At 42.6% G+C, this 20,761-nt stretch overlaps 1 protein-coding gene across 1 annotated transcript in view; it reads left to right on the top strand.

Annotated features, from left to right (window-relative positions):
• Positions 1–6,842: 6,842 nt before the first annotated feature.
• exosc1 (exosome component 1) overlaps positions 6,843–20,761 on the top strand; it is a 40,689-nt gene continuing 26,770 nt past the window's right edge. Inside the window, exons 1-2 of the mRNA XM_084318081.1 lie at positions 6,843–6,882; positions 18,368–18,483. Coding sequence (XP_084174207.1) covers positions 6,855–6,882; positions 18,368–18,483 — 144 coding nt within the window. The 5' untranslated portion in view covers positions 6,843–6,854. The remainder of the gene's footprint in view (positions 6,883–18,367; positions 18,484–20,761) is intronic.

The following is a 20,761-nucleotide window of genomic DNA, read 5'->3' as shown; positions in this document are numbered from 1 at the left end:
AGAAACTGAAAACCAGATTTACAAACATCAACATTAAGACAGAAAACACTCTCATCACAGACAAGCTGGATGTGGCCAATTACTTACACATATTCTTTACAAACAGCCACAACACTGGTTAATAAACTACCCTCCCACTCGGATGAGGTGTTCAAAAAACTGAGCGCCCTCCAACCTAACAAGGCCACTGGCCATGACAATATCCCCTCCAAATTCCTCAGAGACTCAGCAGCCAGTCATCACCCACATAATAAACCTCTCCATAAAACAGGGACACGTCCCCAAAGATTTCAAAATTGCGAGAGTGACCCCCCTGCACAAAAAAGGCAGCAAATTAGACCCAGGCAACTACCGCCCTGTTTCTATTCTTACCTCCATCTAAAAAGTTATGGAAAAAATAGTCTACGAACAGGTCGAAAAGTACCTCATGGGAAAAAAAGCGAATCTACGAATTCCAATCTGGCTTCAGAACATCCCATTCCACTGACGCATGCCTTCTCTATTTGAACGACCACATGGACGTGGGCAAGTACTGCGGCATGGTCATGCTGGACAGGCACGTGCACACATAGAGGCCAAGGGGTGCTTGAGCACCTGCCTTTTTGAGCCTCATCAAAAAAGTGCCCTTTTTGAAAAATAAAATAAGATTTTTTTTTCTTTTTTTTTACCGTTACGCATATAGACTGCCCTTCCAACTGAAAAATGTCAGGATAGAATCAAAATATTAGGTAAAGAGAGAGAGATGCCCCATATTCCATTGCAGTTTGCACGGCCTCCTCAGCGTGCCTCTATAAAGACCTGTATATTTTATGCATAGCGTGGGTGGTGATGATGATGATGATAGAAACCGCTGTGGCGCATACAGTTGAATGCTGGTATTACACTCATTGAGGGAACACGAAGAAGTCAAGTCCGATGGGATTTGGGAATCTCAAATACAAATCGGGATTGGAATAAAAAATGCATTTATATTAAACAATACAGAATATACAGCACTTCTTGGGGTCTGTAGGGTAAGCACTTATTCCCTCCCCCATGAACATTTATGGAGATGTATGGGCCTTTTAAAGGGGAACTATTTTACTATTTCTTTCACTATTTGGGCACTTTTACACAATTCCTGTGAGTTTATGGAACACATATGTAAGGTTTATTTAAAAAAATATATATATATTTTTTTCTTTCTAATCAAGTACTCAAAAACAGCATTTGTCTACCTCAACATTTTAAGCCATTTTGAGGCTTGGCCACGCCCATACTCTGAATGCGATTTGAGTGACAGGGAGAGAGAGAGAGACCCCCACCTGTAGCTCCGCCCATACGCGTGCGAAAGTGAACTCGTAAACAAACATGGCGCAAGCATATGTTTTTACGCCGGAGGCCTATTGCTTATTAACAGCGGAGCAGTGCTGCCGTTGCTTCCGCATTTTCCCTGATTGGCTGCGACACGCCCCGCGGCAGGTGCGGCAACCGCGGAGCGGAGCGGCAGAGCTTGCGGCATTATGTAGCCCTAATCCGCCATGATTTTCATTTGAAGCTCAGCTCACCTGGCAGCGCAGCGGTCCTGTAGTCCTGCGGTCCGTTGTTGACAAGTTCGAATCCCATCAATTTTTTTTTTTTAACGTGTATTCTTTCGCCGGTTAAGGTTAGGCATGGTTAAGGTTAAGGTTAATGTAGGCGCCGTAATGGAGGTCTCTTTATTATGATTCAGTATTCTAGTTTTGTTGTATTATTAGTTGTACTGTCACTTTAGGTGGTGGGCGTGCTCACGGGGGTGTGGCGCTAATGGGAGCGTCTTATGGAATTTCATTCACCTTTTCACGTTGACAGTTCACAGAGGTTGACAGCTCACGGAGAGAGGGGGTGAGAGTTAGGAGAGCATATTATCTTTTGACCGCAATAACGCAATAACGCAATACCGCAAAGTGCAAATCGTATTTTGTTTGTCTCATGATGAAGCGAAAGAATAAATGCCTTAAAAGTATTTCCTGGACGTGGAACGGAGTTATTTCATGTCGCGCGTCAATTGTTTGAACTCCTCTACTCAGCCCCTCGGCACTACCTGTCAATGACAGTTTACTGCCGCAACAGTTAAGGTTAGGCATTGTTTCGGAGTTGGTTAAGGTTAGAACGGTTAAGTTTAGGCGCTGTTAAGGAGCTGGTTAAGGTTAGAGTTTGTCTTAGAGAATGGCAATATTCTTTCTATGGTTAAGGTTAAGGTTAGGCATGGTTAAGGTTAAGGTTAGGCATTGTTTCGGAGTTGGTTAAGGTTAGAACGGTTAAGTTTAGGCGCTGTTAAGGAGCTGGTTAAGGTTAGCGTTTGTCTTAGAGAATGGCAATAGACAGCCTATTTCCGTACTGCCGCTCTCTCGCGCTGCCGCGGTCACATGGTCAAATTGTCACATTCTTGCACTCCTCCGCTGTTAGAAAGCAACACGCGATCCGGAGAGTGACCCCGACTGCGACTACGAGGAGGAGGACGAGATTGAGCGAGGGCTTCAAGTTGTTTCTGAGTGGTGGGTAATGTATACTGTCTAACAACAGTCAGTAACAGTAATGTTAGTTAGTAGTCATTTATGACGTTATAGCGAGGTATAACGTTAGTTTTCTTTGGGTAAATTAGGTAGCATGCCCAACGAAAAGAGAAGCATAATGTTATATATTGCATCCACGTCTTACAAGTACAGTAGGAATTGTGTTGAATCTGTTCACTTTACAGAAGACACTCTGATGTCACGAGACCGCCGCCATCTTGGTATAGGGGGACCATACGGATTTCTACCATCAAATCCATGCATTGAGCTCCGTTTTTATTACATGTTTTTATCACATTCTTGTTCATTTCATAACATTTTCATACGAAATATTGAGGCCAACATGGCATTTCACTATTTCGAAAGCCTTTCTGGTGATTCTAAGGCGAGATATGAGTCAAAGAAACTCCCCCTGATTACCACGACCACAACATCAGAGCGAGTTAGCCGAACGTTAGCCACCAGCCACTTTTTCCTCTGTGATGGTATAAAACTTCCGATTTGGATTTCTGTTTTTGTCATTAGTATAACGCGTAACACAGCAGCTCTTTGGCATTGTGAAGGACTGAAGAAAAGTCTGCTTGATTGTCTTTAATTTGCCGCTTTAACTATCCGTTTCTCCACTAAATAGTGTACACAATGTACCAGGCGGGGCAGTTTCCCCCCACGCTGCAGTTGCGTAGCAATAACAGACAGGAAGTTGACTTACTTTCGTTTATGCACTGCAGGTGTGTCTGTGGCAACTGTGCTCTAATGCCTACCGCGGTGGAGAATCTTTGTTGCCTGGAAATACCTCAGGTATTGATTGATAGATTGTAAACTTTAGATTGCAGAATGGGTACAGTACAGTACAGCTCAATTACATAAGGGGATGCAGACCAGAGAAAGACTTTCGTCTTGTTTACATCAGGGTCCCCCATTTTCAATTCATCATAACATAAATGACATACAGGTAGACAGTACTGTTGCATCTAGACATTTATGACATACCAGATCTACAAATATACAGTACTGTTTATGAGTAACAAACTGGCTAACAGTTACAGAAAACATGCATCTGGCTAATGTCACATTCTTTAGATTGACCTTGAAGGATGAGGACAGGGTTTAGGGTGAATAAATGGACTAACTGTGTTGTTTTATATAGGTCAGGAGAAGATGTGACCAAGCACCGGAACCCCCTTTGTGCATGGTAGACCACCCAGGTTTGGAACCGGTCTGCCTAAACCCATATTCGCTGCAAATGGCAAACAACATCTACAGGGCAGATTATGGGCGTCTGCCAATCCGGGGCGTAAACAAGTATGTATAATGTAATAACAGTACAGCTGTATAATGTATTTGAATACTGTGTTGTGCATGAAGGAATGTCACTGTGTTGTACAGCACAAAACACAATTTATTTTACATTATAATACCAGCAAATATTACTTGTACATCATCATTTAAGTCAGTGATAATCTTTCAAGGATAAGTGAGCTCCTGCACTGATTATTATAGTTCAATATTCAATATTTGATCACCAAAACCCCCCCAAAAGCATAAAAAGGGGGCCCCCGCTCGAAAAGGCCCCTTAAAAACCGCGCGCTACGCGCGCTCGGTTAATATATACACACCTGCCCCTCTAAAGTCCTGTGCACGTCCCTGATGCTGGACCTCCAAAGGCTTTCGACACTGTCAATCACTCCATTCTGATTGATAATCTAAAAGCAATTGGTTTTGATAGCTCATCAGTGAGCTGGATGCAATCCTACCTGGAGGGGAGAGAACAGATAGTGGAGGTGAACGGTACACTGTCTCCCCCCCCCCCCCAGTGAGCTGTGGTGTTCCACAAGGAAGCATACTAGGACCTTTACTGTTCCTAGTTTATGCAAATGACATGTCATCAGTTTGTGACTGCAACTTGTTTCTGTTCGCAGACGACTCAGCCCTGCTGGTCTCTGACAGGGACAAGTTGCAGGTTGAAAAATCCCTCAGCTCTGAACTTGGCAGAATATGCACCTGGCTCGCTGATAACAAACTATCATTACACCTGGGTAAAACAGAATCCATTCTCTTTTAAATCAAATAGCAAACTCAGCAAGTCCAAAGGCTTCTCTGTTACAGTGGGTGACATCATTGTCACAAGGAAAGATGAAATTATCTCTAACAGGGCGGCTAAGTGACGCAGTGGGCAAGGCGCTCGCCACTAACGCAGGAGACGCTGGGTTCGAGCCCAGCTCTCGGCATGGCTACCAGCTTGGCTGGTCGTTCATACTAACATAATTGGCAGTGTTAGGGGTGGGAAAGCTCATGGTGGGTGGGGATCGGACGTTGTGGACGGCGACTCCTACAGGTCGGTTGGTGCGCCTGTACAGCAGAATCAGGAAGTAACAGGGGCAGCGTGACGGCGCACGGGCACACTGCTAACGAATGAACACGGACGGACGGGCGGCTGCCTCTTCACTTCCGCTCCCATGTTAACGGACGCTACTGTGCACACTGGCCGCAAGCGGGAGCGCGCCGCAAGCGGGAGCGCGCCTCGCGGGCGGCTCCCGGACGGCAAGCTATCTTTTCCGCTTCAATTGGATTCGAGGCGGCGCGGGAGGCGTGCGCCACGCGATTGATTGATTGATTGATTTGAAATTTTATTAACAGATTGCAGAATGGATACAATACAGTCAGGCATGCGTTCTTCATGGGACGGGGTTGCACTCCGTGCCACCCCATGATAAGTACTCTCTATTTGCATATCAATAGCGGCGGTCGTCAGGTGTGTTAAATACGTTCTCAGATGCATGCGTGTGGTGCGTGTCACCCCAGATGATTTCAATAACGCACCACTGAATACAGTACAGCTCTCTCTTTTTCTCTCTCTTTATTCTCCCTGCCTTTCTTTCTTTCTCTCTTTCTCTCTCTCCAGTCTCTTTCTCCCCCTCTCTTTCTTTCTTTCTCGTTTTCTCTCTAGAGAGAGAGAGAGAGGGAGAGAGAGAGAGGGGGAGAGAGAGAGAGACAGAGAGAGAGAGAGAGAGAGAGAGGGAGAGAGAGAGCTCGTGCTGCTGCTGGTTCTATCAGGGCTCCGCGCTGCAGCGCGCTGAGAAGTCGGACTCTGTGTGCCAGGCCAGGCGCTCGATCCCGCGAGGGAGCCGCGCGTGAACTTCGTGCGCGTTGTGTGTGCCCGTGGTGTGAGCCTCCCGAGTCCCACGCCACTGAGAGATCGCGCTGTACAGGTGAAAAGATGCAACAGCTGCCTCCTCGTGTACCGGAGGGGACACGTGATGCAAGGCTTGGTCCTCACTTCCGACCAGTGGGAGGCATAGTCTAGCAACGTTCGAGACAGGGGAGGGGAGAATTGGCGAGGCGAAATTGGGATGGGAGAAAAATAGAAAAAATAAGGAGAAAAAGTGGATAAAAAAAAAGAAATTACCTCTAACAGGAGCACTCATTCAATAATACTACGACTATGCTTGCACCTCATGGTACCAAAGCACCTCAAAGGCCCTAAAAACAAGGCTACAAACATCACAAAACAAACTGGTCAGACTACTGCTTGGCCTTACTCATAAAACCCGCCTTACCCCTGCACATTTTGACAACCTAGGATGGCTTAGAGTAGACGACAGAGTACAGCAACTTGCAATGGGCCTGGTCTACAAGATACACTACACCACTGTCTGGGATACCCGTAACCCATGTCGAAATACTTCCCAAAGGTCAGTGAATTCCACAACCACAACACCAGAGGGAGTTCCACAAATCATGTTCAACCCAGATTCGGCTCAAACAAGGGACTAAACACGTTTCTCAATTATGCCACAATAATATGGAACGCCCTACCTACAACCGTGAAGGAATGTGAATCCCTACCCTCCTTCAAAACCACTCTCAAAGAGCACCTACAGGTGGCTGCAATTAGAAACTGGCCCCTGTAAATGTCCAACCCCCCCCCCCCACCAATCTACAGTTTCTTCCCCTTCGGATGTATATATTTTTTACTACACAGTTCTGTATATCTGTATGTCTTGTATCAATGTCCTGATGAATTGAAAATGGGGGACCCTGATGTAAACAAGACGAAAGTCTTTTTCTAGTCTGCATCCTCTTAGCAGTTGTATTGTATTGAGCCGTAGTGTATTGTACCCATTCTGCAATCTGTTAATAAAGTTTTCAATCAATCAATAAATGACCGGATCATTATTATATCCTAATAAATAATGCCTCAACAAACATGGCGTACTCAGCGCTCCATGCGCTTCTAAGCGTGTAATTGACCAATCGAGTAACGACTTCAACCGCTCGTCACAGCCAACCAGGAAGTGTTTTTCTGCTCTTCTTGAAAACATGTCGCCCATGAAGCTGTGTGTTCCAGGTGAGTCCTGTACTTTTTGTAGTGAAATATCTGACTTGAAATACAGACACGGAGGACGTCGCTTATTTTTGTGAATATGTACCCAAGTTAACGTTTGTTGACGTTGTCCTGCAATTCCAACACCGTAGGGGCAATTATCTAACGGTTGTTGCAACTCATGTTAACTACCACGCGTTCAAGTCGCTGGAGTAACATTGCTCCCATGACTGGGTTTGGTGCGATTGTAGGGAGTGACTGTAACCATTAGTTAATTTCTTGGGATATTCTTTTTTTTCTCCATTCTTCCACAATAAAAATAAGTTGGGACGGTTACCTCGTCAACTATTTGCAGGGTCAACAAACGTGAGTTGACTAAACCTTGTTGAATGCCACCTGCCTTGACCTAACTTTTATTCAAGACTTGTTTTATTTTATTTTTGTATAATGGATTCCACCTCGATAAATAAGCCAGTCGACCCACTTGTCCCCCCGAACAAGCTCGTAACCTCCTGCACCAGACGATCTAAACAGGCAAGGTGCCTTCAATCTCTGGACCTAAAGATGTCCCGTTGGATTTAGATTGATCCGCGACTGTTTGTGGTCACGGGGGGGGGGGGGGGGGGTCATATACTGGCCTGTCTACCAGCTACGGGCAAGTTAACTTTTACTTTCGGGACAGGTTTCACCAACAAGCTCTTGACGTGCCCTGCCCCTGCGCCTCGGGCGGGACTGCAGCAGTTCCAAACATTCCATGTATGTCTTGTTTTGATTCACTCCTCATGCAAAATCACTGGGGGGTTCTCGTGGCTTATTAGCCAGAATAATACATATTGCATGATTTCACAAAGCAAGATTTATTTAACTTTGTGAAATGATGCAAGATTTTTTTCTGGCCTGCGAGGCTATGGTTTACTATTATTATTAATACGCTGATAACAAACTATCATTACACATGGGCAAAACAGAGTCCATTCTCTTCGGTTCAAATAACAAACTCAGCAAGACCGACGGCTTCTCAGTTACAGTGGGTGACAATATTGTCACAAGGAAAGATGAAATTACCTACCTGGGTTCCATCCTAGAGGCTAATCTCTCCTGTGACAAAATGGCATCCAATGTAATAAAAAAAGTCAACCAACGAACTCGATTCTTGTACCGGATCTCCTCTCTGGTAAACAAGAATACCCTGAAGACTCTGGCAGGAGCACTCATTCAGGGGTACTACGACTATGCTTGCACCTCATGGTACCAAAGCACCTCAAAGGCGCTAAAAACAAAATTACAAACATCTCAAAACAAACTGGTCAGACTACTGCTTGACCTTACTCCTAGAACCCACCTCACCCCTGCCCACTTTGACAACCTAGGATGGCTTAGAGTAGATGACAGAGTACAGCAACTTGCAATGGGCCTGGTCTACAAGATACACTACACGACCAAGGTACCCATGTACATGGCAAAATACTTCCCAAAGGTCAGTGAATACCACGATCACAACACCAGAGGGAGCTCCACAAATCATGTTAAACCCAGATTCGGCTCAAATAAGGGACTAAACACGTTTCGCAATTATGCCACATCAATGTGGAACGCCCTACCCAAAGCTGTAAAGGAATGTGGATCACTACCCACTTTCAAAACCTCTCTCAAGAGACACCTACGGGAGACTGCAATGCAACACTGGCCCCTGTAAATATCCTAACCCAACCCCCTCCAATGTACAGTCATTTACCTAGTATGGTCTTGTCAATAGTCCAATGTACAATTTTGTTTGTTTGTACAGAGTCCCCCCCCCCCCCCCCCCCTCAATGTACAGTTTTGCTTGTTTATACAATGTGCCCCCCCCCCCCCCCCCCCACCCACCTCCAATGTAAATTACCCAGTATGGTTGTCAATATCCCAGTGTACCCAACCCCCCCCACCCAACCTCCTCCAATGTACAGTTTCTACGTCAAATGTATATACTCCCTTTTCTTGACTCCTTCTGTATCACAAACAGTACTGTATTTGCAAATCTGGTATGTCATAAATGTATAGATGTAGCAGTACTGACTATCTGTATGTCATGTATGTCATATATGTCCTGATGAATTGAAAATGGGGGACCCTGGTGTAAACAAGACGAAAGTCTTTCTCTGGTCTGCATCCCCTTAACAATTGTGTGTATTGAGCTGTACTGTATTGTACCCATTCTGCAATCTGTTAATAAAGTTTTCAATCAATCAATCAATCAATCAAGGCTATGTCGGAAGTGTTGATCGTTTGATAAGAAGTAGCAGTGAGTAGAGGACCTCAGTTTTCAGTTTACCCATCGTTTAAGGCCCAGATGCATTTGACATTCATAGTAGCCTGACGATTATAGTTCACATGATTCTGTATGTATATAATACGTGGTATTAGAAGCAAGTTACATACAGTAGGGTATTTTTTAGGAAATACAACTAAATAATACTATTCTAAATATATATATATATATATATAGCCTACATTTTCATATTGTTGTCTTAGTGTGATCATGGACAAGAGTTATTTACTTTACCACTGCATCTCTGATTGGTAATGTGTCCACACTGTGCATCTGATCGTCTCGCACTCTCACTGTGGTGGACACTTATTTTTTTTCACTGATCAACTGGTGTGATTATCCAAGCCAGGCTAAATTACAGGCTAAAGCTAAATGTCCTGAGTATCTCACTGTGGCTAGAGAGAGAGCATGGCACTGTCTGGCACTGTCAGGATAAGGGCTTGGTTTTCTACTGGGGCCACCCATGGTTTAAATGTAGTAATAATAATAATAATAATAATAATATTAATAATAAACTATTTGTATAGCACCTTCCTTTCATACAAGAATTGCAGCCCAATGTGCTTCACAGCAGTGATGTAGGCATAAAATGAGTATTGACTCACAAGGCACAACATAAAAGCAATGTATAAAGTGCACTAGTTTACTTTATGCTAATGTTTGTAAATGTAAATTTAAATAAATGTAAATTTATACTAATTGTATGTCTGCAGTGCAGACATAAAATTAGTATAAAATAGACAATAAGAGCAATGCAAAAAGTCTAGACAGAATAAAATTAGTGGTCATTTACAAACATTAGAATAATAGTACAGTGCAATAAAATAACTAATCTGCAGTACAACAATCGCAGTGTGGATGCAATGAGTCCAAGCAGTGTGTATTAAAAGGCTAAGGTGAAGAGGTACGTTTTTAGCTAATATTTAGTGATCTAGTGTTTCATAACTTTGGTGCATAATTTGCGATGGCTGCATCCCCGATTTGATTGTGTAACCCACTCATGGTACTCAAACTCAATCAGCAATGCATCCACCAGATTTTACAGGTTAGATTAGGTTCACATTGAATGAATGAATGAATGAAAACTTTATTTAACAGATTGCAGAATGGGTACAATACAGTACGGCTCAATACATACAATTGTTAAGGGGATGCAGACCTGAGAAAGACGTTTGTCTTGTTTCCATCAGGGTCCCCCATTTTCAATTCATATAGACATATATGACATACATGACATACAGATAGTCAGTACTGCTACATCTATACATTTATGACATACCAGATTTGCAAATACAGTACTGTTTGTGATACAGAAGGAGTCAAGAAAAGGGAGTATATACATTTGACGTAGAAACTGTACATTGGAGGTTGGGTGGGGGGGGTTGGGTACATTGGGATATTGACAACCATACTGGGTAATTTACATTGGAGGTGGTTGGGGGGGGGGGGGGGGGGCGGGGGGCATACTGTATAAACAAGTAACACTGTACATTGAGGGGGGGGGGGAGGAGACACTGTACAAACAAACACAATTGTACATTGAACTATTGACAAAACCATACTAGGTAAATGACTGTACATTGGAGGGGGTTGGAATGATTGGGTTAGGATATTTACAGGGGCCAGTGTTGAATTGCAGTCTCCCGTAGGTGTCCCTTGAGAGAGGTTTTGAAAGTGGGTAGTGATCCACATTCCTTTACAGCTTTGGGTAGGGCGTTCCACATTGATGTGGCATAATTGCGAAACGTGTTTAGTCCCTTATTTGAGCCGAATCTGGGTTTGACATGATTTGTGGAGCTCCCTCTGGTGTTGTGATCGTGGTATTCACTGACCTTTGGGAAGTATTTTGACATGTACATGGGTACCTTGGTCGTGTAGTGTATCTTGTAGACCAGGCCCATTGCAAGTTGTTGTACTCTGTCGTCTACTCTAAGCCATCCTAGGTTGTCGAAGTGGGCAGGGGTGAGGTGGGTTCTAGGAGTAAGGTCAAGCAGTAGTCTGACCAGTTTGTTTTGAGATGTTTGTAATTTTGTTTTTAGCGCCTTTGAGGTGCTTTGGTACCATGAGGTGCAAGCATAGTCGTAGTACCCCTGAATGAGTGCTCCTGCCAGAGTCTTCAGGGTGTTCTTGTTTACCAGAGAGGAGATCCGGTACAAGAATCGAGTTCGTTGGTTGACTTTTTTTATTACATTGGATGCCATTTTGTCACAGGAGAGATTAGCCTCTAGGATGGACCCCAGGTAGGTAATTTCATCTTTCCTTGTGACAATATTGTCACCCACTGTAACTGAGAAGCCGTCGGTCTTGCTGAGTTTGTTATTTGAACCGAAGAGAATGGACTCTGTTTTGCCCATGTGTAATGATAGTTTGTTATCAGCGAGCCATATGCAGATTCTGCCTAGTTCCGAGCTGAGGGTTTTTTCAACCTGTAACTTTGACATGTGACATTCGTTCAGTACTTCTGCCTTAAGCCCCAGTAGTAGAAAAGCGTGATCGGATGTGATAAGGGAACAAGACTAGGCAAGCTATGCGAGTGTACCGTATATCCTACTGTATGAACACTCAGTGGCACTTGATGCCTGCACTACAGTTTGTCGGCTCCTGGTTGCCAAATGTTAAGCCACTAAAGCACCAGCGCTGCTAGAAAAAAAGGAATTAATAATCATTATTTTGGTCAATGTTGAAATCACGATGAGTAACATCAATCAATCATCACTTATTGATTTTGGAAACATGCATTTATTGAATTACAAACGGCATGTGAACGCCGACAACCTACCATCCCTAGTTAAATCATTGAAATATTGTTTGGCTACTAAACACTTGGATAACACTGCACGAGACACTTTGATATTATTTGATGAACATTTGATGTCCTTTGGAACTCAAAAGAAATGGAGCCCGTATATTAGCATCCTCTTTGAGAAGGCCGAGATGTAGCTGCAGTAACTAACTCTGAGTAGTATGTGGACCTTCAAACTTAAATACAAACAGCTACTAGGCAAAGCTAACGTGTTTCCCCCAAGCCGTATCTTTGCTTCAGTAAGGGTGAGTAAATAAGCATCTATTATGCAAAGATGCAAAAGAAAACAAAGCAATGAAATCAACAATGAATTCATATCCAATGCAAGAAACTGTTGTACTTAAACAAGTCTCAGACGATGCAGAGTGAATGTAGCATTAGCTACTGTCAGGAATGCACTACACTGCTGTGATAAGTTAACAAAGTTGGCATTTTGTCCATGCGGTCCACACTATTATACAAAATATGCTGTAGTCATTTGTTTGTGCAGCTCTGGTCAGATGCTCTGGTGTGTGTGGTCACTACGCTACAACACACCCCAGGTCCTGAAAAAAGGCAAGTTTGGACTATGATGATGGGCCAATGCTGTCAAACTCCTGCCCCGTCTGGAGGATCCAGCGTATGCTTATGATTTGGACAAATCATCCTTGATCTCAGCCTGTGCCTATCAAGCTTCTAGTAGCAGGATTCATCATTTGTGATCAGCGACCAGGCACTCTTCAACACTCAACAGGGCTGTACAGTGCGAGATATATGTTGCACGTGCTACACTGACGTCAGTTTGTGCGATGAATGGATTTACCTCAGTAGCAGCCACTGGTGCGATGGCTCGTGCGTGTGGCGCATAAAAAAAAAAAAGAGTGACGGTATTAAGTTGAATGGGCCACGGCGCCACGCTATTCCACTTCAGTTGGTAGTTGTAGTCTCGTGCGATTAAAAACAATGTCCCGTCTGCGTAGAGTCCATATATCAAATCCCATAATTCCTAGCGAACAATATGCCAGCGAGTCGCGAGCTCAATGTACACTGACTGAGTGACTTCGACAAAATGAAGCACTTTTTTAAGGTATTAAATCCAACAAAAGAAGGATTAGTACAAGATCAAAACCCCAAACGAGCCCGAGAGGGGCCACTGTTAATAGAAACGAGACAAAAGGAGAAGATTAACAAGATGTACAGATATAACACAGAGTGTAAAAATTATTTCCTGTGGCTAATTTTTAATGAGGAAGCGCAGCTATTATTCTGTCACTGGTGCCGGGAGGCTCCGGAAAAGATCCGATCAGAGAATCCCTATGTCGTGGGTAAAACAATATCCTAAAAAGGGATAACATTAATAAACATAATACGTCCCATCGACACATTCTTGCCCGGGATGCCTTCAACGCTAAACAAAACCCCGAGCGGGCCGGCACCCTCTTGCACTCGCTGAGTAAACGGGCGACCAGAGCGGATGATGCTGATCTCAGTGAGGTAAAGCTTAAGATGAATGTGGCATATTGCATCTCCAAGGAAGAAATGCCGTTCACTAAATTTAAGCTGCTAATTTTTATTTTATTTTAAAAGAACGGAGCCGATATAACTCCATCGTATGGCTACTTAAATTCCCCTCTGGGATCAATAAAGTATTAATTATCTATCTATCTATCTATCTATCTATCTATCTATCTATCTATCTATCTATCTATCTATCTATCTATCTATCTATCTATCTATCTATCTATCTATCTATCTATCTATCTATCTATCTATCTATCTATCTATCTAATAACGAGACAATATGCAAATAAGGTAATAATAATAATTCATTTTATTTATAAAGCACTTTTCATTCATGCAGAGTTCCTTGTACTTCTGATTAATGCAATGGTGTGTGTGTGTGTGTGGATCTGAAAAAGTGGCCAGCAGACATGATGCTGGAACTGTGACACGTGTGTGTGTGTGTGCGCGCACACACACACACACTTTAATAATTATAATAATAATAATAATTTATTTATTTGGTTCCACAAATATGTTCAGGTGTTTACGCATTATATCCATTTGTTATGTTGGTTTCTAGGTTGGTTTATAGCTTTCCCTGTAATCTGAGTCCACACCAGCGCTGCCTGGTCTCAGACTGCTTCTGTTATATCGGTTATATGGTTATGTCCTTGTTTTTTTAGTTTTACATTATGGGCAAATAAAGAGAGAATTTGTCTGAAAGAATTTCTTGTTAAGTTTGGATTTTATGTGCCCTGTATGCAAGATTAATCATGTCCCTTGTAGGGCTGGGCGATATGGCCTCTAAATGATATCACGATATTTTTTTGCTCCATCACGATACACGATATATATATTGCGATATTTTTACATTTCAAAGCACTTAAAAATGCTTGATTTAACCCTTTGATGGATACAGTCATGCCAATATGATGATTATATAAACCTCTGTTGTCAAGCCTCGTCAATATAACCCCCCCCCCACTAGGGCTGGGCGATATGGCCTAAATATGATATCACGATATTTTCTGACCTTTCGGCGATACACGATACGCATCACGATGTTTTTCTTTTTTTCCCCAAACAATTCATTATGAGGCTTACCAAGACAGTATTTGAGTTTGCAAGCTAACATTAAAGACAAAATAAAATACCCATGCATTTAGCATTTTTATATTATATATTAGATTTAGATTATTGGATTATTAGATTATATATTGCATATATTTAGCAATGCGATATTATATGATTTAGATATGAAATATGATGAATTGAAAATGGGGGACCCTGATGTAAACAAGACGAAAGTCTTTCTCTGGTCTGCATCCTCCAGTCCACTGTTGACTGTTGTTGTATTGAGCTGTACTGTATTGTACCTATGCTGCAATCTGTTAATAACGTTTATATTCATTCAGTCGGCAAACAGAATCATTTTGATTGACAGTCGCGTCTGCCAATTACGTCACATCGCTTGCACCCGCCCTGCTGTTCTTAGCACCAATCGGCAATTCATTTTTTTTTTACTTCCGCCATTGGAGAGCTCAATGAAAACAACAATGGCAGCGGTAGCTCGCCGCGGCCGACGTTTAGCTTTTAGCTCTGCAGAATGACTAAACGACTGGAGGCATAATGATTTTACTGCAACGGATGTTATAATAAAAGCCTTTCCATACATCTGTCTGATTGAAAACGTTATTAACAGACCGCAGAATGGGCACAACGGAGTCAGCACGGGCTGAGATATGAACGGCTAATGCTTGCTATATCTAGGTCGACCTCGGTCGTTGCTATGTAAATACGCTGATGTTATTGAAAGTGTAACTATATAACGTCAATGCCACAAAACGAATGCCTTTGTTATCATAAGTAGTAACTTTTGATGCAGTAGTGTGTGTGTGTGGGGCGGCGCTGTTCAAAAGTGTCAACGTGTGGACCAGATTGACGCAACACAAGCCTCTTGGGCAAAACATCACGATATCCACGATACGTTTAAAAAGTGTATCGTTAATGAACTGTACCCGATATTTATATAATATCGTCATATCGCCCAGCCCTACCCCCCACCCCTTTCCCTACTAATGGAACTGGTGTCGTGGATCACTCTCCTGTGAGCGTTTCCAGGGTTAGCGGCTAACTTAGTTACCGCCTCTCTGGGTGTGTGTGCGTACGTGACGTAAATTGGGCGAGTGTGTGTCTGTGTGAGGGAGAGAGGAAAGTGCTGCGCTAAAGTCTCATCTCAGCTGCGGCGGCTTAGAAACTGACGTGAGGTTTTGTGCAAAACATCACGATGTCCACTAGGGATGCACCGATATGAAAATTGGCCGCCGATACCGATACCGATTGTTCAACTAACACTATCGGCCGATACCGATACCGATACCGATATTTGTATATTTGTATATAAGTATTTGTATTTATTTTTATTTTTTTTTTAATTTTTTTTTAATATATTTTTTTTTAAATGAAACTATTGTATATTTGTATGTGTATGTTTGTATTTGTAGGCCTCTTTACTTACTTAAAAAAAGGAAACATCAAGAAATATGTTTATGGTATCACTATCTCTCTCCCAGTATCGTCTTGCGGCCTGCAGAGGGATACTATTTTCTCAACCAGAGCTTTCAACCAATGCAATGGAACCATTCTTGTGGCCTGCAGCGGGATACTATTCTCTCAACCAGAGCTTTCAACCAATGCAATGGAACCATTTTGATTGACAGCCGATTCGGCCAATTACGCCACACCGCTAGCACCCACCTCCTGTTGTCCTTACCACCAATCGGCAAGCGTTTATACATTTTTCTACTTCCGGGCATGCCGCCACTGTTCTGTTTGCGAGAGCAGAAGAACACACTTAACGTAGCTACGTTAGCTGCCCGGCCCGGCGCCCGCCGACCGGCGCTCCACGCATGACCAAATGAGACATAATGATTTTACTGCAACAAATGTTATAATAAAACAAAGCCTTTCTATACATTTGTCTGGTTGAAAACTTTATTAACAGATTGCAGAATGTGTAGTTGGGTACGGAATGAGCAACGGAATGGAACCGAGCTATGAACGGACTAACGGAGTAATGCCTTGTTTACGGCTATCTTCGGGTAAATAATATGCTTGTTATTGAACGTGTAACACTTCATTTTAACAGCAGATACTTTCTTAAATGCCATCTTCCCGAGAGAGGGTGTTGACGGGGAGTTGTGTTATTAATAGCATTGAACAGCTAACCGAAAGCTAGCGTTAACTATTGTTAAAGGTTTAGCCATAACGTTACCTTGGCTAAAGTTGGGGCTATTAATAATGCAGTAATAATGGCTGCAGACCTGCAAGCAAAGTACAGCAAGTTGACAAAGGAGTATTCCAACGCAAATCACATTTTCACCAGTAACGTTGGTCTTGCATCTCCCGGTAGCTAATGAACGGACTCGGAGTAATGCCTTGCTGCTATGGGTAATAATAATATGCTGATGTTATTGTCCGTGTAACACTAACTATATAACGCTAATGCCACAAAACGAATGCCTTGTTAATCATAAGTACTAGTTACTTTGATGCAGTAGCTTGTGTGTGTGGGGGACGGCGGGCGTTGTGCAGGAGGTAGGTCGCGAGTGAACTTTTTTTTTTTTGCCTTTTGCCGCTACACAAATTGATGGGTATTTATCGGCGACTGCTATCGGCACATTTGAGCTTATCGGCCGATAGGCCGATAGCAGTCAACAAGGCACTTATCGGCCGATACCGATACCCGACCGATATATCGGTACACCCCTAATGTCCACGATATGTTTAAAAAGTGTATCGTTAATGAACTGTACCCGATATTTATTTAATATCGTCATATTGCCCACCCCTAGTCCCTTGCCAGTCACATACCTATTTAAGTAATGAACTGCACTACTTGTGGTTGTTTTTAGAGATTTTAGAGATGTTTTATACTCGTGCTACAAGATTTTGGCCTGTGCTACAAAACTATCAACCTCTGTAGCACCAGTGCTATGTGCAAAAAAAGTTAACTTACAGCCCTGCTCAACCCTTTAATGATCGGGCAGGATAAAATTATCCAATATCAATGACACTTTTTGATACCGATACAGTCATACTGTAGTAACCATGTACTGGGTTTCCTTTATATATAGCCTACTTTTAGCAGCGGTCTGGAGGAGGCCCCCTGCTGCAAAATTACTGCCATCGCTGCTTCAGAATTTTATGAAATGTCATGGAAGTCGCAATTACACGACTCTGCTGCACTACTTACGTCAATACACATCTGTAAAATAATTGGCAACAATGTTTATATAAGCTATGTATTAAAATTTATTAATTTCTTCAAATAAATATTTCCCCAAAAAGAGAGATGACTGATGTCGATGAGGAAGATAGTGAGATAAGTAACGTTACTTCAGCTAGGGCAGGGCTCAAGGTTCTTGCCCTAAAGTTTTGAAGGAAAAGAAATGCCTTCTAGTTCTATTTTTTATGTTCTTACTGGTTGCATGATCATGCTTTGTGATGAGAGAATTATCTAACGTTAGCCAACTCATTCTCAAATGTAAAGCCATCAGGCTGGGCCTATAGGTAGACAAGACTCATGGTTCTACCACACTGATACCACTGATGATCATAGTGAGTAGATGCTACTCGGTACACCATATCATGCAATTCAGTGATTTCAATGTACTATATTGTTTGTATGACATTTGTTTTGAAGTGTCAAAACGAACAAAAAAAGACTAAGACTGATGTAGGGCCAATAATTATAGGTATATAGGCTGTAACTGTAGCTATAACTGGGGCACAAGACCTCACAACAGACTTCTACTGTATTGCACACCGTCCTTTACCTCATCCCATCTCATCTCTGCCCTTTTTGTCTGTCTCTTTCTCTCTGCCCATGTCTTCGTCCTCTTGTTTGTATCAAGGTGACAGGCTGTGCAGTACAGAGGACTGTATGCCTGGTACGGGCGTGTACCTCCGGCACGGGTACATCTACTCGTCGCTAGCAGGCTACGTGCTGAAGAAGAACGAGGGAGAGGAGGTGTGTGGTGGTGGTAGGCAGGGTAGGGCTGAGGGAGAGGAGATGTGTGGTTATTTTAATTTTAATATTTTAATAGATCAGTATTGGCTATATTAAATAGGGATGCCCCGATCACGTTTTTTGCCACAGATACCGATCGTCTATGAGCCATATCGGCCGATACCGATCGTTTTTGGTTTTATAAAAAAAAAAAAATTATATATAATTTTATTTTTATTTTTTATATTAATTATACTTGTAGTTGTATTATCTGCGAGACATCGCCACCACGCAACATGTCAAAATGCTTGCTATCTGCAAACAGCTCCACTGTCTGTGTGTATACTCTGCTTTGGTCAAATCACATTCAGCATTGCCGTGATAGCTAATTAGCCAATGTTATAAGACATTGATATCAGGAGCTATCTGTAGCTACTGATAGCCGGCTAGATACCGTTAGACAATGCATCATGTATTAAAATAAAGTGAACTATTTAGTTTACTGGGTCATTTCGTTTAAACAGTGATCTAACGTGAGCTAACGTTAGCTACCTATGCTAACGGAGGTCTCATGCTGGTGCATCCCTATCATTCTTAAACTGAAATGCGCATTTGTTGATATCAGGAGCTATCAGTAGCTAGCCAGTCAGACAATGCATCATGTATTATAGTGGATAGTTGACTGTGTAGTTTTGTTTAAACCGTAACGTTAGCTAGGTAGCTAAGATAACGTTAGCTCATAGGTCTCACGGAGGGAGCCTCTGTTGACACAGGTCTGGGAGGAGGAGGAGGCAGTGCGCTGCAGCAACAGCAGCTGCTAAGAGAGAAGTCAGCGAGTGAAAACTCCGCTGAGAATTGGATGTTTTTCGATCGGTTTTTCACGATCGGCGAAAATATAGCATTATCGGAATTCACTCTCATATTTATACTGAATATCGGCCGATACCGATCGCTGGCTGATCGATCGGGGCATCCCTAATATTAAATTAAATTCAGATCCTTTTTTGTTAAAAATATTATGAACACTCAGTGGCACTTGATGCCTGCACTACAGTTTGCCGGCTCCTGTTTGGCAATATTAAAATCATTAACTCATTGAGCGCCACGCGCTTTCCCCATCTGTACTGCCTGGCGCCAGCTTTTTTTTGACCATTTTCACGATATTTGCGGAGCTATTGTATATTCTATATTATAGCTATGGAGACAATAGTATGGCTCATTTGACAGACACTATTTATAGTCCAACATGTAAAAATAGAGTTTGCTTCTACATACCCTCGTTCGTTCACAATCCCAAGATAAACATTGCCCCGTTTCAAAATAATCCAGGCTGGTTTTCTAGATCATGAGATAAAGTGTGTTTTGTGCAGCGTATGCGCAAATCTCGCGGCTGCTCGCTTGAAACCTATATTATTGCCAGGTCAAAGGTAAACACATGACCTTGTTTCTTCACAAAGCCGGGGGGGGGGGGGGGTCGTTTATCCGACGCTGCGATCATACAAACGCATGTTTTATGATGGAGTTTCACGAGTATAGTCAGGTTTTAATCGTTATTTCTTTTATTAGCGATATCCATTCATTTTCATCCATCCAACCTGATGTTATCGTTGGGAATGGGTCTGAGCTTGCAAAAGGGCAAATGCCGCCGCCTATCGTCTCCCGGATGGTATTGCACATCATTGGATTGGATTGGCTGGGGATGTGCATCCAGAAAAAAAGTCCGGTCCGGGTTTTGCTTTTCGGGCATGCAGTATCGTTGTACCACGTTGACTGGGGGGACTGGGAGCAGCATGCAATATGTGTTTTGGACTATAACGTTGGATCAATGGACGCGATCGATATTTGGAATGGCGATCAGGAATTGGATTAATCTTTTTGCAGAACATTTGATGTGAGGTAAGGACTCTTATGCTACCAGTATTGGGTTAATCGGATGTTTTTTTCATAGCGATCACAGCGTGTGTGTGTGCGTGCCGTTGGCGCTGAGCAAGGCACGGATAAGCGATTTTCAGCCCGCTTTTGTATCGTGCATAAGGACACATATACTATCGATAATCTAGTGTTTATTTGAAAACGATTAAATCAGCGTGTTTTGTGTATTCCACTAAAGGGCTATTATCGCGTCTTTCTCTGGAATTACTAGAAATCTCAAACTATACTCTTATTCAAAACGGTATAAAACGGAAATGTACAGATGAAAAAACAATCAGTTTCGTACATTGTTGACTGCAAGCAAGTCATTGATAAGCGACGGGTGTATTAGACCATAGCCATAATTTAAGATATATTTTAAGCACTC

This window comes from Notolepis coatsorum (assembly GCF_963971535.1).
Source record: "Notolepis coatsorum genome assembly, chromosome: 7".
Classification (NCBI taxonomy): domain Eukaryota; kingdom Metazoa; phylum Chordata; class Actinopteri; order Aulopiformes; family Paralepididae; genus Notolepis; species Notolepis coatsorum.
Note: the sequence above shows the minus strand (reverse complement) of the source record. Positions and strands in the feature narration are given on the sequence as shown.